The following is a 23,496-nucleotide window of genomic DNA, read 5'->3' as shown; positions in this document are numbered from 1 at the left end:
GATCTCAGCTCACTGCAAGCTCTGCCTCCCGGGTTTATGCCATTCTCTCGCCTCAGCCTCCCGAGTAGCTGGGACTACAGGCGCCTGCCACCACGCCCGGCTAGTTTTTTGTATTTTTTTAGTAGAGACGGGGTTTCACCATGTTCGCCAGGATGGTCTCGATCTCCTGACCTCGTGATCTGCCCGTCTCGGCCTCCCAAAGTGCTGGGATTACAGGCTTGAGCCACCGCGCCCGGCCAAGTTATAATTATTTCTTTGAATTCATCTGTGGAACCATCTAGGCCTAACTTTTTAGTTGATTTGTCTTTAATGATGCCAGTGGTGCAATTAATTAATTATCTCTTTTCTATTTCTAGCTTGCAGTTTTAAAGAATCCACCAACTGTTGAAAGAAATCCCTGGAGACTCAAGGGACTGACTCATCAAAGTTAAGTCTCTCTGAGATTTATTGCTAAGAATGGCTTTAGATCTAAGAACCATATTTCGGCGTGAACCATCCGAGAATAATCTTGGATCAGAAAATTCAGAGTTTCGACGAAATCAGGGACCTGCTAGAGAAGAAGGGATTTCTGAATTCTCAAGAACGATGCTCAATTCATTTCAAGACAGCAATAATTCCTATGCAAGGCAGGAATTGCAAAGACTTTATAGGATCTTTCACTCATGGCTGCAACCAGAAAAGCACAGCAAGGATGAAATTATTTCTCTACTAGTCCTGGAGCAGTTTATGATTGGTGGCCACTGCAATGACAAAGCCAGTGTGAAAGAGAAATGGAAATCAAGTGGCAAAAACCTGGAGAGATTCATGGAAGACCTGACTGATGACATCATAAATCCACCTGCCTTAGTGAGTACAGTGTTCTGACTTCTGGGATGAGGACAAAGGAAAGTAAGAAATAAATCACAGTCAGTTAGAGTTGTCTGGAAGTTAGAGAAGCTATTGGAGGTCCAGTTATTAGTCAGCTCACACTCTCCCACCATTCTCACAAAGAATAATCTTCAATGTCCTAAGTTCTCAAGAAAAAAAGCAAAAAGGCATATATATTTTTATTCTGTAGGATATATAGGAGTCAAACATATTGACGTTTGATTAAGTTAATTTTAGTCTGTATAATGGCAGAGAAATTGACTTTTTTTTTTTTCTGTTGCCCAGGCTGGAGTGCAGTGGCATGATCTCGGCTCACTGCAACCTATGCCTCCCAGGCACAAGCCATTCTCGTGCCTCAGCTTCCAGAGTAGCTGGGATTACAGGCGTGCTCCACCAAGCCCGGCTAATTTTTGTATTTTTTTATAGAGACAGGGTTTCACCATGTTGGCTGGGCTGGTCTCAAACTCCTGGCCTCAAGTGATCCGCCTGCCTCAGCCTCCCAAAGTGCTAGGATTGCAGGTGTGAGACCGGCCTGAAATTGACATTTAAATGAAGACCTCAAGGTTGAGGAAGAAATGTCTTGACAAGAGCTGGTTCTTCTGTCAGGGAACCCTAATCAAGAAAGACATTCTAAAGAACTATTACAGCCGGGCGCGGTGGCTCAAGCCTGTAATCCCAGCACTTTGGGAGGCCGAGACGGGCGGATCACAAGGTCAGGAGATCGAGACCATCCTGGCGAACACGGTGAAACCCCGTCTCTACTAAAATACAAAAAACTAGCCGGGCGAGGTGGCGGGCGCCTGTAGTCCCAGCTACTTGGGAGGCTGAGGCAGGAGAATGGCGTGAACCCGGGAGGCGGAGCTTGCAGTGAGCTGAGATCTGGCCACTGCACTCCAGCCTGGGCGACAGAGCGAGACTCCGTCTCAAAAAAAAAAAAAAAAAAAAAAAGAACTACTACAGTAGATCCTTATTCTCAGAGCCCATATTTGCAAAATTGCTAAAATTTATTTGTAAGCTTAAAATAAATACCTGAGGCATCTTCTTCATCATTTTCAGATATGTGCAGAGTGGTAAAATATTTGAGTCACCTTAGGTGCATGTTTCCAGGTGAGGTTGAAAAAGGCTACAACCTCGCTTCCTATTTTGGTTCCTACAGTGTAAATAAGTGTCCTTTTCACAGTCTATTTAGTGGCACATTTTCACACTTTTATGCTTTGTATTGATAACTTTGTTGTTTAAAGTGACACTGAAGTAAAATGCTGAAACACTGTCTAGTCTTCCTAAGTGCAAGGAAGTTGCTATGTATTACGGAGATAATACGTGTGCTGGATCCTCTGAGTTCAGAATTAATCAATAAATATATATTAAATGAGGTGTCTTTGAACATATACACACATAAAACAAACTCATGTATTGATCAATTGACAAAAATAATGTGGCCAGAAGCTCACAGGAACTAACCCTGAATTCCTCCTAGGGGAAATGATTCAGTATTTGTAAATTCAATGTCTGTGTGACTTTATTAAACATAAGAGCTTGCAGTAACAAGAATAACACCGTCAGAGATGGTGGACAGAATATGTGGTAGCCAATACTTGAGGGAGTTTGTGAGAGCCTGTTAAGGGCCACTTTTCCAAAAAGTCTTCTGCTACACAACAGATTCAGATACAACAGTGATCTGGCTTTCTTTACAGGTCCATGTCCACATGCAGGGACAGGAAGCTCTCTTTTCTGACAATATGCCCTTAAAAGATGTCATTGTTCATCTCACAAAACAAGTGTCTGCCAAAACCCCAAGAGAAGCAAACATGGGGACACCCTTTCAGACTTCCCAAGGTACTTCCTTAGAAACAGGACAAGGTAAGTCAGGTGAATCTGCACAACTGAGGGGTGTTCTATGTGGACCCCTTCTTGAGTACAACTTCAATGACTGTCTATTTTCACAGGACACGAAGATGAACAAGACGGCTACAACAGTTCTTTGAAAACTACTCAAGTAAATGAAAGTAATACTAATGAAAACAATCAAATAGTTTCTCTAATTATCATCCAGGAAGAGAATGGCCCTAGGCCTAAAGAGGCAGTTGTTTCTTCTGACAACCCATACAACTCAAGAAGAACAGAGCTAGTCACTGCTAGATCCCAGGAAGGGTCCATAAACGGAATTATTTTTCAAGGTGTCCCTATGGAGATGGGAGCACGGTTTATCTCTCAGCCAGAGCAGTCATCCCCTGAGTCTGCCCCTACCCACCAGAGCAATGAGGGGAACTCCACATGTGAGGTACATCAGAAAGGATCCCATGGAGTCCGAAAATCATACAAATGTGAAGAATGCCCCAAGGTCTTTAAGTATCTCTGTCACTTATTAGCTCACCAGAGAAGACACAGGAATGAGAGGCCATTTGTTTGTCCCGAGTGTCAAAAACGCTTCTTCCAGATATCAGACCTACGTGTGCATCAGAAAATTCACACAGGAGAGAAACCTTTTACATGCAGCATGTGTGAAAAGTCCTTCAGCCACAAAACCAACCTGCGGTCTCATGAGAGAATCCACACAGGAGAAAAGCCTTATACATGTCCCTATTGTAAGACACGCTACCGCCAGTCATCCACATACCACCGCCATATGAGGACTCACGAGAAAATTACCCCACCAACTGTTCCCTCCACACCAGAAGCTTCCTAAGCTGCTGGTCTGATAATGTACATAAATATGTATGCAAGTATGTATATTTCCATAATATTTATCTACTTAGGATATAATTTCCTGATTATGCTTTCAATTTATTGTCTTGCTTCATTAAAATGTAAGGCTAAGGAGAGCATGGAATTTGTTAGTTTTGTTCACTAAAGTATTCCAAGCGGTTGGGAAAGTGGAATGTTTCCAAGAACCAATAAATTTCTGTTGAATAAATGAATGAATCCATAATGTTGATATCCTTTTTTAAAAAAATGAGATGGGGCCAGCCATGGTGGCTCATGCCTGTAATCCGAGCACTTTGGGATGCCAAGGCCAGCAGATCACCTGAGGTCAGGTGTTCGAGACCAGCCTGGCCAACATGGTGAAACCCAGTCTCTACTAAAAATACAAAAATCAGCAGGGCGTGATGGTGCGTGGGGCACTTGTAATCCCAACTACTTGGGAGGCTGAGGCAGGAGAATCGTTTGAACCTGGGAGACAAAGGTTGAAGTAAGCTGAGATCGCACCATTGCACACCAGCCTAGGTGAGAAGAGCGAAACTGTCTCAAAAAATAAAAATACAAATAAAGAGTTGGGGTCTTGGTGGAAGGAGTTTCACTCTTGTTGCCCAAGCTGGAGTGCAATAGCACAATCTTGGCTCACCACAACCTCCACCTCCCAGGTTCTAGCAATTCTCCTGCCTCAGCCTCCCAAGTAGCTGGAATTATAGGCATGCGCCACCACACCTGGCTAATTTTGTATTTTTGGTAGAGACAGGGTTTCTCCATGTTGGTCAGGCTGGTCTCGAACTCCCGACCTCAGATGATCCACCTGCCTCAGCCTCCTAAAGTGCTGGGATTACAGGCGTGGGCCACTGCGTCCGGCCAAGGTCTTGTTCTTTCACCTAGGCCAGAGTGCAGTGGCACCATCTTAGGTCACTGCAGCCGCAAACTCCTAGGCTCACAAGATCCTCCCACCTCAGCCTCCCAATTAGCTGGGACCACAGGAGCACAACACCACACCTGGCTAATTAAAAAAAAAAATTTTTTTTTTGTAAAGACAGGATCTCGCTATGTTGCCCAGACTGGTCTCAAACTATCCTCCCACCATAGCCTCCTAAAGTCCTGGAATTATAGGTGTGAGCCACAGGGCCTGGCATTATTCTTTAAAATCCAGCAGTGTGCCCACATTAAAAGGCAATGAGTTCCACACTGAGAACACAAACACCAGCTCACCATACTCCACTGAGGCTTTTCCTGACTTCTCTCCTGTCCTTACACCACACCCTTTAACTCTGGTGCAGCCACGTGGACCTCAAAATGGGTGGAACAGAGGTGGAAATCTGGAAGCAGGTCTTAGATTATGAAAGCAAACTTACATATGTAAATGATATTATAATGTTTACAATTTATGAGAAATTAATAGCTAAACTTGACCTGAATACGACTGGTGATTGAAAGTTGCAGATTGCTATTTTATTGGCAGATAGTTACCAGAAAAGTCCTTTTTCCGCGTTAATTTCTTTCAAGATGATGGAGATGGGAGCAAGGGAAGCTTATTTCTGGAACCAGTTTGAAAGGTCAGTTTGGAGAAAAAGAATTCCGGGCAAAGCTGAACTAGCAATGCATATGCTAGTCGATTTTGGGGGATACATGTGTGAGTTGGTTTCCACTAGGTAACTGGGATTCAATCCAACTGACAAACTAGAAGGTGCCCTGTAGATACCGCCTAAAGGATGGAAGGGGGGAATTCTACAGCGTAAACTATGATGCTTCTCTGATTCCACCGCCTTAAGAACAGAACTGTCGGGCTGCTGCGGATAACGCTGCACTGTGCAGAGAAGCCTGTGCATCCATCCTCTTTCCTGGACCGTCTCCGGGTATTTTGCTATTGTGAGCATTCTCGCACCTGCTTATTGGTCCACAGGAAGGAAAAGTTTTGGTTGCAAAGATCTGTATGAAGCAGGGGAAAACTTTGTCAAAGTGGTTTTTCAATCTATTACAGCACCATCAGCAAGGTAAAAACTTAATGTCCATGTCTTCTCCAACACTAGATATGGCTACTGCTTTGGTTTTCTTTTCAGACAGGGTCTGGCTCTGTTGCCGAAGCTGGAGTGCAGTGGTGCCATCAGAGCTCACTGCACCCCCGGCCTCCTGGCCTCAAGGGATCCTACTATCTCAGCTTCCCGAATAGCTGGAGTTACAGGTGAGCCACTACTAATTTTTGTATTTTTTGTAGAGACAGGCTCTTGCTATGTTGCCCAGGCTGGTCTCCAACTCCTAGGCTCAAGCAATACTCCTGCCAACCTCCCAGCCTTGGCTTCCCGAGCAGCTGGGCCTAAAGGAGTGAGCCATTAAATGCTTTGATTTTAATATCCAAACCCTGAGTACAGTTTATTGGAGTCAGCGGTAGGACAAGGGGGGTAAACAAAGTCTTTCCCTCCTCACCCCCTGCATAGAAAATATGTTTGTATTCTGCAGGCTTAATGTGTATCTGACGGTTCTCTCTGACACACCAGCTGCCAGTCTGATTTTACTGGGTGTTTTACGGGTCCTGCAATCACAAATAAAACAGTAACCCCTGGCCTCCACCCAACGCCTCACATCAGTTATTATATCCCTACCCTGTCAGTGATTACAGCCAGCTTTCACTGATACCAAAGGCCTCCCGCTGCTGACTCTTGGCTTAAAGTCCCCGGATGAAAATGTTGGCGCAAAGGCTTCTGGGACTTGTACTGTATTACACGGCGCGCATTGCTCTCTGGGAGCTGCAGTAGGTGATGAGTTCTGCGCAGGGGCATATGGGACCGCCTGATGAGCCGCACTGTGGAGACAGAAGGCGGTGAATGTGAGTCCCCCCCGACGGGCAGAGGAGGAAAGCTGGGCTGGAAACTGAGGCGACAGGTCCGAGTGGAACGCGGTGATCGAGGGCCGCGGACTCCTGAAACGTCCGTCCGGAGCCAGGATTCTAGTGGCCTCCGGGAGTTGTAGTCGTCGGCACCCAGCCACACGTTACCTTCTGGGATCTAGTGTCCGCCAGCACTGCGCAGACTCCTGGACTCCCTTGCGGAGCTTCCTTCGAGCTCAACTGCCTTGGGGCTTCGGAACTCATTCCTGGAGTTTTGTGTATTTGGAATTTCCTCTCTTACGCTGGGAAAGACAGGGCTTCCCTACCAGAGGAAGCAAAAATACCATTGGGCTTATCATTACAATTGCCATCCTTTATTCTAGCTGGAAGTGGCTTACCCTTTGCAGTAGAGAGTCCATGTTTCTCCTTAGGAGTTGTATTTATATTTCTTTTCTTTTCTTTTTTTTCTGAGACGGAGTCTTGCTCTGTCGCCCAGGCTGGAGTGCAGTGCCGCGATCTCTGCTCACTGCAAGCTCCGCCTTCCGGGTTCACGCCATTCTCCTGCCTCAGCCTCCCGAGTAGCTGGGAGTACAGGCACCCGCCACCACGCCCAGCCAATTTTTTTGTATTTTTTGTATCTATACGACGGGATTTCACTGTGTTAGCCAGGCTGGTCTCGATCTTCTGACCTCATTATCTGCCCGCCTCGGCCTCCCAAAGTGCTGGGCGTCAGGCACCGCGCCCGGCCGAAGATTTTCTTATTCGTTTGTAATCCGTGTAATGCACTTCATCCCAGGCCGCCTCCACTGTCCTGACAGCGCTTCCCATGTAAATGATACAGGAGGCAAGGAAATGCTGGGTAGAAGAGGGTGGTTCCCTGGCAAAGACTCCACCATCAAGCCTGGAAACCCCGGCCGTAAATGAGAACAGTTGTCCCTGTTTTCCTGCCCAAATGTTACTTTTTTGGCCTACCCATCCCCCTTTCCTGTGCCCATATAAACCCCAGACCTCAGCAGGCAGAGAGACAAGCAGGCTGAAGTCGAGAGGAGAAGCAACTGAGCTGGAGACTAGGGATGGGCGTGGCTTAACTTCAGACAGCAGGACTTCGGAGAGGAGTCTGGTGGAGATGGCCTGGCTTGAGGTAACGATCACCTTCTTCCTGCAGCATCCCCTTTCCCGCTTCCCTTCTGCTGAGAGCTACTTCCACCGCTTAATAAAATCTCCACATTCACTATCCTTCAAGTTGGCCTGACGGGATTCTTCCTGGACACCAGGCAAGAACCGAGGTACCAAGAGGGCAGGGTGTAAAAGGCTGTCACCCTGACTCTCCACTGAACTGGCTATCACTTAGCCATCCATGGGAGGCAACTGATAGAAGAATATTGTGTTTTGGCCGGGTGTGGTGGCTCACACCTGTAATCCCAGCACTTTGGGAGGCAGTGGCAGGCGGACCACGAGGTCAGGAGTTTGAGACCAGCCTGGCCAACACAGTGAAAGCCCGTCTCTACTAAAATACAAAATTAGTCAGGTGTGGTGGCATGTGCTTGTAGTCCCAGCTACTCAGGAGGCCGAGGCAGGAGAATCACTTGAACCTGGGTGGCAAAGGTTGCAGTAAGCTGAGACCACACCATTGCACTCCAGCCTGGGTGACAGTGTGAGACTCTGTCTCAAAAAAAAACCAACAAAACGTTGTTTTAACACAGGCCCTCCAGGGCTCCAGAGGTTGTGGGCAACCCCTGGACGCTGCTCCAGGCCAGTATAGGGTTCATTCCTGCACCACTCACCAGGCTCCTGCACCCACTCACCTGCATGCTCCCACTCTGGCTAGCGGTTTGAGCTTGGGGCGCCTGGGGCGCGGAGTAAGCAAGCCACACCCCTGTTACGTCCTGCAAAGGGGTCAAGGGTCAAGGGAACTCTCCCATCTCATAGAGTCATCCCATCTCTATAATTTCATTCTACTTTACTGTCATCAGAACCTTTAGGGTCATCTGACATTCTCCTGCCCATTTAGTAAGGTCTGTCTTGTTGACGGCTCTGTCTCCAATGCTGAAATACGAGCTCTTGTTCCTGTTAGGCCTCCTCCAGGAATTCTCATAAGATTTGATCACCTCGCGTCAGACATGGCCCTACACCAGCGGACCTGACTTACCACATCTGTGACCTTCCTTGCATTATTCCTTTACTCACTACTTTCAGTTAAGCTGTTCTGAAAATGTCAGCTTCTTTCCCATTTCCCACTCTCTACCCTTGGACTTCCCTCTGCCTGGAGCATTGTCCCCNTTTCCCGCTTCCCTTCTGCTGAGAGCTACTTCCACCGCTTAATAAAATCTCCACATTCACTATCCTTCAAGTTGGCCTGACGGGATTCTTCCTGGACACCAGGCAAGAACCGAGGTACCAAGAGGGCAGGGTGTAAAAGGCTGTCACCCTGACTCTCCACTGAACTGGCTATCACTTAGCCATCCATGGGAGGCAACTGATAGAAGAATATTGTGTTTTTGGCCGGGTGTGGTGGCTCACACCTGTAATCCCAGCACTTTGGGAGGCAGTGGCAGGCGGACCACGAGGTCAGGAGTTTGAGACCAGCCTGGCCAACACAGTGAAAGCCCGTCTCTACTAAAAATACAAAAATTAGTCAGGTGTGGTGGCATGTGCTTGTAGTCCCAGCTACTCAGGAGGCCGAGGCAGGAGAATCACTTGAACCTGGGTGGCAAAGGTTGCAGTAAGCTGAGACCACACCATTGCACTCCAGCCTGGGTGACAGTGTGAGACTCTGTCTCAAAAAAAAACCAACAAAACGTTGTTTTTAACACAGGCCCTCCAGGGCTCCAGAGGTTGTGGGCAACCCCTGGACGCTGCTCCAGGCCAGTATAGGGTTCATTCCTGCACCACTCACCAGGCTCCTGCACCCACTCACCTGCATGCTCCCACTCTGGCTAGCGGTTTGAGCTTGGGGCGCCTGGGGCGCGGAGTAAGCAAGCCACACCCCTGTTACGTCCTGCAAAGGGGTCAAGGGTCAAGGGAACTCTCCCATCTCATAGAGTCATCCCATCTCTATAATTTCATTCTACTTTACTGTCATCAGAACCTTTAGGGTCATCTGACATTCTCCTGCCCATTTAGTAAGGTCTGTCTTGTTGACGGCTCTGTCTCCAATGCTGAAATACGAGCTCTTGTTCCTGTTAGGCCTCCTCCAGGAATTCTCATAAGATTTGATCACCTCGCGTCAGACATGGCCCTACACCAGCGGACCTGACTTACCACATCTGTGACCTTCCTTGCATTATTCCTTTACTCACTACTTTCAGTTAAGCTGTTCTGAAAATGTCAGCTTCTTTCCCATTTCCCACTCTCTACCCTTGGACTTCCCTCTGCCTGGAGCATTGTCCCCGGTAACTGCAGAGCCTCCAAAAATACTCTTATGTTGGGGACTCTGCATTGATATTCTCCACCCTTGGACTTCCTCTGCCTGGAGCATTGTCCCTGGTAACTGCAGAGCCTCCAAAAATACTCTTATTTTGGGGACTCTGCATTGATATTCTCCACCCTCTGGAATGATGTAATCCAAAATGTCCACAAAGTCTGCATCTTTGTCTCTTTCATGTCCCTAAAGTTATTCTCTCAGAGAGACTTCCCTGAGCAAACTATCATAAACTGTAACCACCTGTTTCGTAATATAATCTCCAAAATCAAATTCCAGACCCTGCAAGATATAGAAGAGGTGAGTTCTGTCAAACACTCAATGAAATAATCAAATATATTCCAAATCTTGCAGATAATAGAAAATATCAATTTACTCTATAAGCCTAGTATAACTTTATTGTAAAAGCTTAAATATAAAAAACCCTGAGAGATGACATTTAATCACCAAACCTACTCATGAATATAGATGCAACAATCGTATTTGCTAGTAAAATTAACAATGAATAAAGATGTCATACATCCTGAGTTGATCCCCAGGATGCAAGGATTGTTTATTATTAGAAAATAGAGGCTGGGTGCAGTGGCTCATGCCTGTAATCCCAGCACTTGGGGAGGCTGAGGTGGGCGGATCACAAGGTCAAGAGATCGAGACCATCCTGGCCAACATGGTGATCACACCATAGCACTCCAGCCTGAGTGACAAAAGTCAGGCACAGTGGCTCACGTCTGTAATCCCAGCACTTTCGGAGGTTGAGGCGGGTGGATCTTCTGAGGTTGGGAGTTCAAGACCAGCCTGACCAACATGGAAGTTGTAGTGAGCTGGGATTGTGCCACTGCACTCCAGCCTGGCGACGGAGCGAGACTCCGTCTGAAAAGAAAAGAAAGGAAAGGAAAGGAAAGGAAAGGAAAGGAAAGGAAAGGAAAGGAAAGGAAAGGAAAGGAAAGGAAAGGAAAGGAAAAGAAAAGAAAATAGATGAATGTAATTTACCATGGTGCTGGATTACAAAAGATAATGTATTATCTTATTAATAAAAGTAGAAAAATGTCTAAGCATAATTTAAACCCACTGGTATTAACAAAAGTTACTTTTTTTTTTTTTTTTGACACAGAGTCTTCTTCTGTCACCCAGGCTGGAGTGCAGTGGAGGGATCTCGGCTCACTGAAACCTCCGCCTCCTGGGTTCAAGTGATTCTTCTACCTCAGCCTCCCAGGTAGCTGAGATTACAGGCATGTGCCACCATGCCTGGCTAATTTTGTATTTTTAGTAGAGATGGGGTTTCTCCATGTTGGTCAGGCTGGTCTCGAACTCCCGACCTCAGGTGATCCACCCACCTCAGCCTCCCAAAGTGCTGCTGGGATTACAGGCGTAAGCCACCATGCCCAGCTTTTTTTTTTTTTTTTTTTTTTGAGTCAGAGTGTTGCTCTGTCGCCCAGGCTGCAGTGCCATGGTGTGATCTTGGCTCACTGCAACCTCCACTTGGAGGTCCAAAATTAATCATAGACACCAAACCACAGATTCAGAAATCTCAGAGAAGAGGAAGCAGAGTAAATACCAAAAACCTACAACTATGCACATCATATTCAAACTACAGAAGGCCAAAGATAGAGAAATTCTTGAAAGAAGATGGAGGTGGGATAGGGCACTTTACCTACAGAGGAACAAGGATGAGAATTAGAGTAGAATTCTTGTCAGAAACCAGATAATCAAGAAGGGAATGGAGTGAAATGTTCAAAATTTAGAACGAAAAATAAAACCCCACCCTAATATCTATATCCAGCAATGTTATCTTTCAAAGGTGGAGGAGAATAAAGGTTTTCTCACACAAATACTGAAGAATTCATCCCCAAAGGTCCTGTTACAGGGTCCCTGCATTACATGTGAAGCAATCCAGTAGTTATTTGAAGGTCAAATTAGATTAAAGATGTTTAGGCTGGTCATGGTGGCTCATGCCTGTAATCCCAGCACTTTGTCAGGCTGAGGCGGGCAGATCACTGGAGTCCAGGAGTTTGAGAACAGCCTGCGCAATAAGGCAAAACCTCCTCTGTACAAAAAATACAAAAAAAATTAGCTGGGTTTGGCGGCATGCGCCTGTAATCCCAGCTACTTGGGAGGCTGAGATGAGAGGATCACTTGAGCCCGGGAGGCAGAGGTTGCAGTGAGCTGAGATCAGACCACTGCGCTACAGCCTGGGTGACAGGCTCAAAAAATGTTTAAAAAGATGTTTGTTGTAACTTCTAAGGGAAGAATTAATAATTTTTTTTTTTTTTTTTTTTGCTGGCAACTTTGATTAATTAAAAAATACAAAAATTAGCTGGGTGTGGTGGTACATGCTTGTAATCCCAGCTACTGGGGAGGCTGAAGCAGGAGAATCACTTGAACCTGGGAGGCAGAGGTTGTAGTGAGCTGAGATCGTGCCACTGCACTTCAGCCTGGGTGACAGAGCAAGACAGGCCAAGCGCAGTGGCTCACGCCTGTAATCCCAGCACTGTGGGAGGCCAAGGCAGGCAGATCACGAGGTCAGGAGTTCAAGACCATCCTGGCCAACATGGTGAAACCCTGTCTCTACTGAAAATACAGAAATTAGCCGGGCATGGTGGCTGGTGCCTGTAGTCCCAGCTACCTGGGAGGCTGAGGCAGAAGAATTGCTTGAATCCGGGAGGTGGAAGTTGTGGTGAGCCGAGATCAAGCCATTGCACTTCAGCCTGGCCAACAGAGCGAGACTCCATCTGGAAAAAAAAAAAAAAAAAAAAAGAACTGATAGACAAATTCGTCTGTGTAGCTGAATTCACAGTCAACATGCAAAAGTGAACATGTAAAACTCATATGCCTTTCCATACACTAACAATGAAAAATATGAAAAGGAAATTAAGAAAACAATTTCATTTGCAATAGTAATGTATAGTAATGTATATGGTCAAATGATCTTCAACAAGGCTACCAAGACCACTCAATGGGGAAATGATGATCTTTTCAGCAAATTATGCTGGGAAAACTAAATATTCACATGCTAAGGAATGAAGGTGAACCCTTACCTAACACCAAAAACACGAATGAACTCAAAATGGAGTAAAAACCTAAACACAAGACCCAAAACTATAAAACGCTTAAAAGAAAATATAGGGTGAAAGTTTTATGACATTGAATTTGGCCATAATTTCTTGGATTTGACACCAAATACACATGTGACAAAAGAAAAATAGACCAATTAGACTAAATGAATATTAAAACTTTAGTATATCAAACATTAAAAACAAAGTGAAAGAGAAACCTATTGAATGAGAAAAAAATACAGGTTGAACATCCCTGAGCCAAAAATCTAAAATCCAAAATGCTCCAAAATCCAAATTTTTTTTTTTTTGGAGACAAGGTCTCCCCCTTTCGCCCAGGCTGGAGTGCAGTGGCACGATCTCGACTCACTGCAACCGCTGCCTCCCAGGTTCAAACGATTCTCCTGATTCTCCTGCCTCAGCCTCCTGAGTAGCTGGGATTACAGGCGCTTGCCACCACACCCTGCTAATTTTTGTATTTTAGTAGAGACGGGGGTTTCACCATGTTGGCCAGGCTGGTCTCGAACTCCTGACCACGTGATCCGCCCACCTCGGCCTCCCAAAGTGCTGAGATTACAGGCGTGAGCCACCGCGCCCGGCCCGCCAGACTAATTTTTTTTATTTTTAGTAGAGATGGGGTTTCGCCATGTTGGCCAGCCTGGTTTCGAACTCCTGAATTCAGGTGATCCGCCCTCCTCGGCCTTCTAAAGTGCTGGGATTGCAGGCGTGAGTCACCGCGCCCAACCCCCTGAAACAATATTTTTTGCCTCTAGGGACACGCTGATCTTCGTGGAGTCTAAAATAATGTCTCTAAACACGTAAGTGATCAGTTACAGAAAACACTCCCCAGAAATCTGGGAAAAGCCCCTTTAAGAAGGGGTAAATACCTCCCTCTCCCCTGGAGGCCGAAGTCGCCATTTCCCTGCACCGGGCACAGCACCTCAGAATCCACGTTCGCAGAGGTCAAAGCAGTGGACACACTCGGAAGAACTCTGTGGCGTTTTGGCAACTGCATTATCCAGAGTGCAGAGGGCTAAACGGCAGCGGAGTTGAGCCAATGACAGCCCAGGATAGGGGCACCTCCGTGCATGCGCAGAGCGGCAGGCCGGAACTTCCGGCTTCCTCCTCGTGGCGGTCATTTTGGCGTTTCTCCTGTCTGTCCGCTCCGCCAGTCTCTGCAGTTTGGGTCGCGACTGAGGGACGGGACAGCGAAGGCGCGAAGGTGGGCCTGAGGTTCTGCGACGCCACCTCGGGTAAGCTGTGCCAGGCTCGGGATAGGAACTGCTGTGTTCGAACGCCCGCCCCGGTCGGCCGCCGCTCACCGCCTAGTCGACGGAGCTCAATGGCGGCAGTCGCGCTGAGGGACCCGGCTCAGGTGAGTGCTGCGTCCTCCGGGTCTCGCCTGCCCTGCCCCCCAGAAGCCTTAAGGCCCAGTGAGGGATGCCTGCTCACAGCTCTGCAGCCCAGGCCCCAGTGCCCTGGACAAGAAGGCGCTCGTGGGTGGGTCCCGTTTCTGACGCGCAGTGTGTACGGCAGTGTGACGGGCAGGGTACTGACGCATGCAGAACTTGGAGCTGTAACTAAGCCGGGGGGGATTCAGTAGCCTGGGGTCCATCTCGGGTCTGCAGGAACACAGAGTGAGGCAGAGTTGCACCTGAGGAATTTGACCGTTCTGAGGACACTGGCAGCCTTCGAGATTTGTGAACAGACAGGGACACCGGGTTAGGATTTCCTAAAGCTATCCAAAAGTTGCTCAGGGGAAGAACAGGCCGAAGATAGGAAATAGTAGTTAGGCATAGGAAGACTGAGTTCTTGTCCAAGCTCACGCAGCTGGTAAAGTCAGCACTGAGGACTGAGGTGCGGAGATAGTGCCGCCAGCCCAGGCCACCTGGCTCCAAAAGTGGGTCAGGGTCATTGGGCGACCTGAGCCTGTGGAACCTGTATGTCTTTGCCTGACTCTCGTGGCTTTTATGTTTCTATAGAGTTCCATAACTGTAGAATGGCTTATGGAGCCTAACTGGTGAGTGGTGTGTGTGTGTGACTGGTCCTCACTTCACCCATTATGGTCTCTGAACTAGTGTTCTTGGACTGCTCTCCCGCCTCTCCTCTAGCCTTGGGCCCTGGGACTTTGAGCAAATACAGAGCCCAGAGTCCTAAGTCTAGGTTAGTTTATATGAAGCTGTTGGCAGCTGGGGGAAAGGAAGTGTAGAAGGTTGTCCAAGGCATAGTTACCAGTATATGCAAAGGTTTGGAGAGGAGGCTGAGATGGTTCAGGAACCTACAGTTATTTTCTTCTCATGAGAACAGGGAGCAGTGTGGTAGAAGTCAGACTCGGAAGGGTTCCCTGAGAAGACAAGTTGTCTGTTCGATACTTACTTGTAACAGTGGGAGGTTTGGAGTGGAGGAGGGAGGTGATCTGGCTCAGGTCTTATTAGGCTCCCTGTGGCTGCAGCATGGGAAGCTGACTGAAAGATTGGGGGGGAAGACCTGGGAGGAGACTACTGGGATAGTCCAGGTGAATGTGATAGTAGCTGGGCCAATATGGTGGCTGTGAAGATGCGAGAAGCACTTGGATTCTGGATTCATTTTATAAGTAGGGCTGCCTGAAATTTTAATTTTGAGGATGAGTGGAATCAGGGATGACTCAAAGGTTTAATTTTGCCAGTTCGAAGGGTGGAAACTCCATCAACTAAGATGGGGAAGTCCATAGTAGGAGTAGTTTTCATTTGAGATATCAGAAGTTTTATTTTTGACCTGTTGAGACTATGAGAGCTTTCAGAGAATGGTTCATGGGCTGCTGGAACCGTAGGTCGGGAACAGTGAGGAGAGATTCAGAATGGAGACTTTTCCAAAAGGTAGTGGACAATCTGTGGGCCAGAATGGAGCTGTGGATCACATTTAGTAGAGGGGAAGCCTGCTCACAGTGATAATAATAGTTGCCCAGGAAGGGGAGGGGAAGGTCAAGGACTGGTCTCCTGCCTGAGCCCCTGGTTGTGTGAGGTGTTGCGACACAGGTCTTGGACAGAAGTGTTCATGGGGAGGGTCGGAGAGAGATTATGATCTAGCATGTGGCCAAGGCTTCTCAGGGGTGAGTAGACATGAGACGGATGTAGAGGCATAGGAGTTACACAGACAGGATGATGCTAGGACTGGTGCATATTCACCTTTCTGCAGACTCACCAGGATTTTATATTAACTCTTGGTGGGATCTGGGAAATTTTAGTCAGGCTGTCACATTCTCTTAGGAGCATAATTGGCCATCTGTGGGACTCACTGGGCCGGGGGTAGAGAGCTACTGGGCTTGGACCTTGAATTAGTGGTAGTTGTAGAGAGGAAGGCTGTGACTGGTGGGGGGACAGCAGTCACAGCCCAGAAGTGGAAGAGGCCTTGGTTATCTGAGATCCACAGGTTATCTGAGATCCTTGGTGAGATCCACATCCTTCTCTCCATCTTCTCATTTGCAAGAATACAATAGGGCCCAGTGACACTGATGCCCCCTCTCTTGGCATGCAAGGGGCACTTCCACTATCCTGGAAGACAAGAGATTGTGGTTCCTTGCATGGCAGGCTCAGAGCTTAGATAGTTGCCCACCTGCCTGTTGTTGCTGTGGGAGAACACAGTGACCAATGGGACCATGAGGAGAGAGGGGGCATCATTGTCACTGGGCCCTGTTGTATTCTTTAAAATGAGAAGATGGAGAGAAGGATGAACAGGGGATCGATGAAGAGGGGATGAATTTGGGTTCCTAGGAGAGATACTGATTATGGAATGAACCGTCCCGATCATGGAAAAGCTGTGTGACCTTTGAGGTTGTGGATGTAGGAATGCAGCTGTGTGAGACAGGTGTGGTTCAAAGAGTGATGTGCATGAGAAGAGAGAGAATAAACTGAGGGCCATGAACTGGAGTCATAGGGGTAAAGGGTGAGCCTGTGTTGTGTCTTGGAAGATCAATCTTGGGGACTTCACAGGTATTGCCTGACAAGACAAACGTCAGATCACACACCCTCTCTATGGCCACTTCTCTCTCTAACTGGTGTTTGTGAGAGGTATAGCCTACCTGCCAAGCCCAGAGTTTAGATAGCATCTATCTGTTCACACACCTGTTGTTGCTATTCGAGGACTCAGTATCAGTGAAACTGTGGGGAGAGAGTAGGCATCGGTGGCACTGTGGCTGGTTATCTCCGCTGAGGTGGGCAATAGGGTGACCCGGGGATGGATGTTGGGGGCAAGAGGATAATGAACTCCGGGTCTGATCGTGGATTGAACTATTCCTGCTGTGACAGGGTATGACCTTTGAGGATGTGGCCATTTATTTCTCCCAAGAAGAGTGGGAGCTCCTTGATGAGTCTCAGAGGTTCCTGTACTGCGATGTGATGCTGGAGAACTTTGCACATGTAACATCCCTGGGTAAGGTCCTAGCATCCCTCCCAGTGTCTGCTTTTCTTTTTGACCCCGAGAGTTACCTCTGTCTCAGGAGTCTTACTGTCAGCCTAGTGGATCTTATTTTTCTTGTCTTCCCCCTGTCAGGATGACCGTGTACAGATTCATGGTACCTTGTGGCCCAGTTTCTGCCCTTTTCCTCTAGCTGCCATTTCCGTATGTCCACCTATATCAGAAATTGCAGGCATTGTCATAGTTACTACTTACATGAACTGTGGAGCTCTTTTTACAAGACTCTCCTTTGAGTGTTTTTTGTGAGTGCTGGTCACTCCCTTATCCTCTCTTTCCTTAAGACTTACATCATTAATGTGTTAGGTGGTAGCACAATGAGAGCTGCAGGGAGAACCCTAGTTGCTTCACAGAGTGAAGAAGGCAAGGTGGTCTCAGAGGAGGCCTGGCCCCAGTGAGTGGCAGCTGGGGAAGGGCATGACATCATGGTTGTGTTAGAATCATATCAGCAGCATTTTGTGTCCAGCAGCATTTTGGTGCAAGTGCCACTGGCCATACCTCGTTTCTACTTCTGCTTCCGTATACAACACTGTGCCGAATTGTCGTTTCATCTGCCACTTCCAGCGTTTGGCTGCCTCCACCCTCTTGGTCTCAATGTGTCACTTGTCCTCTCCACTGCTCACTTCTTTTCAGTGTTCTTCAGTCTTGACTCACTGTGTTGTGAGGTATGCACACAGCCTCAAGTAGTCCTCCTTGATCACCAGCTACCCAGTTTCAATTGGATTTTCCTAGGACTGGACAACAGCAGTCTTCTGCATAGCACATACATCACTAGCAGACAAAGTCCTGCTGAGGGCTTTGGCAGAGAGTGAGTTGGAGACCCTCCTCCTCCTGTGCTGTACCTCATCCTTGTGTCCTTTGCGTGATGAGATGACATCTCTATAATCTTCAAAAGCCCAGTACTTCAAAGCAGCCTATTCCTCCCCAGTTCCGTTGTTCCCAGAACAGTTCCATGCACTCAGTTCTTGTGTCTCACACATTTTTGTGATACATCTTTCACCTTCCATGGAAGTCAGCATGAATTTCATCAGCATTTCTCTGCTTTCAGGTTATTGCCATGGAACGGAGAATGAGGTGATAGCTTCTGAGCAGAGTGTATCTACACAGGTCAGGACTTCTAAGGGCGATACACCCCCCCAGAAATCTCTCAGTGAGATTAAGATGTGTGTCCCAGTCTTGAAAGACATTTTGCCTGAGGCTGAGCACCAAACCACATCCCCTGTGCAAAAGTCATACCTGGGTGGCACAAGCGTGAGAGGCTTCTGCTTCAGTGCTGACCTTCACCAGCATCAAAAGCATTACAGTGAAGAAGAGCCCTGGAAAGGGAATATGGATGAGGCTACATTTGTGACAGGCTGCAGATTCCATGTGTTGAATTATTTCACCTGTGGGAAGGACTTCCCAGCCTCCATGGACCTACTCCAACACCAAGCCACTCCCAGTGGTGAGGAGCCACACAGTGGCAGCAGCAAGCATATACAGGCATTTTTCAATGCAAAAAGTTATTACAAGTGGGGCGAATACGGAAAAGCCTCAAGCCACAAACACACACTTGTTCAGCATCAGAGTATCTGCTCTGAAGAAGGGCTTTATGAGTGTAGCAAATGTGAGAAAGCCTTCACCTGCAAGAACACACTTGTTCAGCACCAGCAAATTCACACTGGACAAAAGACGTTTGAGTGTAGTGAAAGTGAGGAATCCTTTAGCAAAAAGTGCCACCTAATCTTACACAAGATAATTCACACCAGAGAAAGGCCTTATGAATGCAGTGATCGTGAGAAAGCCTTTATCCATAAATCTGAATTCATTCACCACCAGAGACGTCACACTGGAGGAGTGCGTTATGAGTGTGGTGAATGTAAGAAAACCTTTAGCTACAAATCTAACCTCATTGAACATCAGAGAGTTCACACTGGAGAAAGACCTTATGAATGTGGTGAGTGCGGGAAATCCTTTAGACAAAGCTCTAGCCTTTTTCGACACCAGAGAGTTCACTCTGGAGAAAGGCCTTATCAGTGCTGTGAATGTGGGAAATCCTTTAGACAAATCTTCAATCTCATTCGACATAGAAGAGTTCACACTGGAGAAATGCCTTATCAGTGCAGTGATTGTGGGAAATCTTTTAGCTGCAAATCGGAACTCATTCAACACGAGAGAATTCACAGTGGAGAAAGACCTTATGAATGCAGTGAATGTGGGAAATCCTTTAGACAGTTCTCTAACCTGATTCGACACCGCAGCATTCACACTGGTGATAGGCCTTATGAGTGCAGTGAATGTGAGAAATCTTTTAGCCGCAAATTTATCCTGATTCAACACCAAAGAGTTCACACTGGAGAAAGGCCTTATGAATGCAGTGAATGTGGAAAATCCTTTACCCGCAAATCTGACCTCATTCAACACCGGAGAATTCATACTGGCACAAGACCTTACGAGTGCAATGAATGTGGCAAATCTTTTAGACAGCGCTCTGGCCTTATTCAGCACCGGAGACTTCATACTGGAGAAAGGCCTTATGAATGTAGTGAATGTGGAAAGGCTTTTAGCCAAAGCGCTAGCCTCATTCAACACCAGAGAGTTCACACTGGAGAAAGGCCTTATGAATGTAGTGAATGTGGGAAATCCTTTAGCCAGAGCTCTAGCCTCATTCAACACCAGAGAGGTCACACTGGAGAAAGACCTTATGAGTGCAGGGAATGTGGGAAACCCTTTACCCACAAATCTGACCTTATTCAGCACCAAAGAGTTCACACTGGAGAAAGGCCTTATGAATGCAGTGAATGTGGGAAATCCTTTAGCCGCAAATCTAACCTCATTCGACATCGGAGAGTTCACACTGAAGAAAGGCCTTAAATGTGAAGGGAATGCGCTATTTCTTTATTCAGTATAACAGCACTGGAGGAGACTGTGGTAGCCATCTTCCTAAATTTAAACTTTGAGCATCCACAGTAGGGTAATCTTCGTAAGTTTCAGGTATGTGGGAAGCTCTGAGGAGGTTCATTGTAATTTCTGATCTGCCCAGGCCTATAGCCTGATTTATGTCACTGCCAGTTTCGGAGGCTGAAGCCGTTTCACCCCTACCACCTGGCAGGTGCACACCATGCGCATGAATCACCTCCCCACAGTGCTCAAAGAAGCAAACCTCTACTCTCCCATTTGCTTGGGGAAATTATTAATAGCCCAAGCATGTAGGGGTCCTCTTGTCTTTTCTCTGACTTTAGAGTATAGACTTGATCCAGTTGTGGTCCAGAGAATCTGAATTGTGCTGTCAGCTTTCTAAGAAGGATTACCTTTTTTAGGAACATCGTTGGTCTCACATGATGCTTGTAATGAATTTTTCCAGATTCTGATTCACCAGCCTGGAAACTGCTTGGTGCACATTGGTCTGATTTATAATCTTTTTGTAAAGGTTTTAAAATTTATGCACCTTTAATCTTGGGGGTTCTATTCATTGCGTAGAATGACTTGTAAGCAGAATAGTGATGTCAGCATGAAGGAGTGAATAGATTTTGTGGAGATCTCAAATTTTCTGTGCTCAGAAGGGACAATGTGATGGCAGAAGACAGCTCTTTGTCCTGTATTGGTCTAATTGGCCTGCTGCCCAAGGCCTCAAAGTAAAAACTGCCAGGCTTTGTGTTCCTGTATTGTGGCCTGGTGCCATTTTTGTCAGGTCAGAGGTCACCATGAAAAAGAGGCAGTTGTGACAATCCCCAGTGCTTCTGTGAACATGAATTTTGTTCAGTTGTCCACAAGAGATCCACATAATTCCTAGCACTGTTGAGGGGAATCTATTTCCCAGGTCCTGCAAAGGAGCCATGTGCCGTGACGTATAAGTCAGTGTAGACTTGTGCCATTTGTTGTCAGACTATAGGCGTAGAGGTAAAATTACAGGAGCAACTGTAATTGGGACAGAAACTCCAGGTAAATGGGGAGTGGAGAAGACTGCAGTAAATTAGATGAAATGCCTCTTCTAAAAGTCCATCTACAAATTTTCCAGTGAATATGGTTGTGTGGGATCAGTGCATACAGAAATTCTCAGGATCTTCTGTTTACTGTCACTGAGATCATTATCAGAAAATAGTCTGGCCAGGTACGGTAGCTCACGCCTTAATCCTAACACTTTGGGAGGCCAAGGTGTGCGGATTGCCTGAGCTCAGGAGTTCAGGACCAGCCTGGGCAACATGGTGAAACCCCATCTCTACTAAAATACAAAAAATTAGCCAGGCGTGGCAGCATGCGCCTGTAGTCCCAGCCACTCAGGAGGCCGAGGCAGGAGAATCGCTTGAACCCAGAAGGCGGAAGTTGCAGTGAGCTGAGATTGCGCCACTGCACTCCAGCCCAGGCGACAAAGTGAGACTCTGTCTCCAAAAAAAAAAAAAAGGTCTATAAAGGTTTCGTGGCTCCTTGTATCCTCTCTGGGCTGTTCACCTCAAGGCCATTGTTACGCAGGTAGGAGAACAAGAATAGAGAGAAGGATCATTCTGTAGTCCAGGGATGTGGCTTTTGTGACTCAGCCAACATTCTTATTAATTCAGGTGGCAACAGTCTTCATTGCTTGCCAATTTGCTGCCCCTGAGGCAAGGTTGCCTCTCTCAGGACATGAGGAGAGAGAGAGATGGTGAAGTCCGGATCAGGTTGCCAACCTGATTTAAAAAAAAAAAAATGGAACATCTAGGCTCTTAATTTTGAGCCACTTTTTAAAGCTTTATGAGGGTCTAATTTGTATAACTGACATGCAACAAGGTACACATATCCAAAGTGTACAGTTTGGTAAAGCCATGAAACCATCATCATAACCATAAAAATGAATTTATGTATCACCCATATATTTACCTTATATCCTTTTATAATCTTTCTCCCTTCCCCAGCTCTTCAGAGTCAACTGATTTCCTTTACAGTAAATTAGTTTGCATTTTATGGAATTTTTACGGAGATACACACACACACACACACACACACACACACATACATATATATATATATATACTTTTTTTCTGACTGGTTTTCATGCTTTATAATTATTTTGAGATTCAAAAATGATGAATCTTTGTAGTGCTGAGTATCATGCTGTTCTGTGGATAAGTCACTGTTTATCGATGTGTTTAGGGGCATTTATATTATTTATAGATTTTTGTATATTACGAATAAAGCTGCTGTAAATACTTGAATTCAATTCTTTATATGGATATGTGTTTTATTTTCCTTGTGTTAATAACTCAAACTGTAATGTCTTAGTTACAATGTAGGTGAATGTTTAACTTTTGTGTGTGTGTGTGTGTGTGTGTGTGGCCACCTAAATAAAATGTTTTATTTTTATTTATTTATTTATTTATTTATATTTATTATACTTTAAGTTCTAGGGTACATGTGCATAACGTGCAGGTTTGTTACATATGTATATTTGTGCCATGTTGGTGTGCTGCACCCATCAACTCGTCAGCACCCATCAATTCATCATTTATATCATGTATAACTCCCCAATGCAATCCCTCCCCCCGTTTAACGTTTTAAGAAATGACAAATTTGATCTAAATGGATGTTTCCTATTGTAGTCTCACCAAGAGTGTATGAGAGTCCCAGTTCCTTTACATCCCTGCCAGTGCTTCATGTGGCTAATCTTTTTTATTTTAGCTTTTTCAGTATATGAATAGTGGCATCTCACTGTGGTTTTCATTGCATTTCCCTAAAACTTTATGATATTGAGCATTTTTTAATGTTTTTGTTTGCCACCTGTGTAACTTCTTTGGTAAAATATCTGTTCATATGTTTTCCCTACTTTTTTTAGATGAGTTTGTTTGTTCGTTTATTTATTTTTTATTTATTTATGTATTTTGAGACAGAGTCTTGCTCTGTCTGTCGCCCAGGCTGGAGTACAGTGGCATGATCTCAGCTCACTGCAACTTCCGCCTCCCAGGTTCAAGCGATTCTCCTGTCTCAGCCTCCTGAGTAGCTAGGATTACAGGCGCGTGCCATTATGCCCAGCTATTTTCTGTATTTTTAGTAGAGACGGGGTTTCACTATCTTGGTCAGGCTAGTCTCGAACTCTGACCTCGTGATCCACTCGCATCAACCTCCCAAAGTGCTGGGATTACAGGTGTGAGCCATCATGCCCAGCCCAGTTTATTTATATTTTTTAAAAATATAAATATTGCCGGGCGCGGTGGCTCAAGCCTGTAATCCAG

The 23,496-nt window shown here is 46.3% G+C and overlaps 2 protein-coding genes across 2 annotated transcripts in view; both read left to right on the top strand.

Moving 5' to 3' along the window:
* The window catches only part of ZSCAN4 (zinc finger and SCAN domain containing 4), a 10,456-nt gene extending 6,663 nt beyond the window's left edge, over window positions 1-3,793 (top strand). Inside the window, exons 2-4 of the mRNA XM_017885433.1 lie at window positions 357-846; window positions 2,562-2,727; window positions 2,814-3,793. Of these exons, the coding sequence (XP_017740922.1) occupies window positions 457-846; window positions 2,562-2,727; window positions 2,814-3,553 (1,296 nt within the window). The 5' untranslated portion in view covers window positions 357-456 and the 3' untranslated portion in view covers window positions 3,554-3,793. The remainder of the gene's footprint in view (window positions 1-356; window positions 847-2,561; window positions 2,728-2,813) is intronic.
* Window positions 3,794-13,621: 9,828 nt separating this feature from the next.
* On the top strand, window positions 13,622-21,963 carry ZNF551 (zinc finger protein 551). The gene is made up of 3 exons (XM_017885403.1): window positions 13,622-14,240; window positions 17,149-17,272; window positions 18,363-21,963. Exons 1-3 carry the CDS (start codon window positions 13,923-13,925, stop codon window positions 20,165-20,167), a joined length of 2,247 nt encoding a protein of 748 aa, XP_017740892.1. The 5' UTR covers window positions 13,622-13,922; the 3' UTR covers window positions 20,168-21,963.
* The last annotated feature ends 1,533 nt before the right edge of the window (window positions 21,964-23,496 follow it).

The sequence above is a fragment of the Rhinopithecus bieti genome, unplaced genomic scaffold (assembly GCF_001698545.2).
Source record: "Rhinopithecus bieti isolate Rb0 unplaced genomic scaffold, ASM169854v2 scaffold_15006, whole genome shotgun sequence".
Classification (NCBI taxonomy): domain Eukaryota; kingdom Metazoa; phylum Chordata; class Mammalia; order Primates; family Cercopithecidae; genus Rhinopithecus; species Rhinopithecus bieti.
This window is presented reverse-complemented; position numbering and strand designations above follow the sequence as displayed.

Excerpts from the sequence above, each read along its gene's own strand:
- ZNF551 (XM_017885403.1), top strand. The coding sequence starts at position 13,923 with ATGACAGCCCAGGATAGGGGCACCTCCGTGCATGCGCAGAGCGGCAGG. Across the intron at positions 14,241-17,148 it reads CGCTGAGGGACCCGGCTCAG|GGTATGACCTTTGAGGATGT; the intron begins GTGAGTGCTGCG and ends CTGCTGTGACAG. Across the intron at positions 17,273-18,362 it reads TGCACATGTAACATCCCTGG|GTTATTGCCATGGAACGGAG; the intron begins GTAAGGTCCTAG and ends CTCTGCTTTCAG.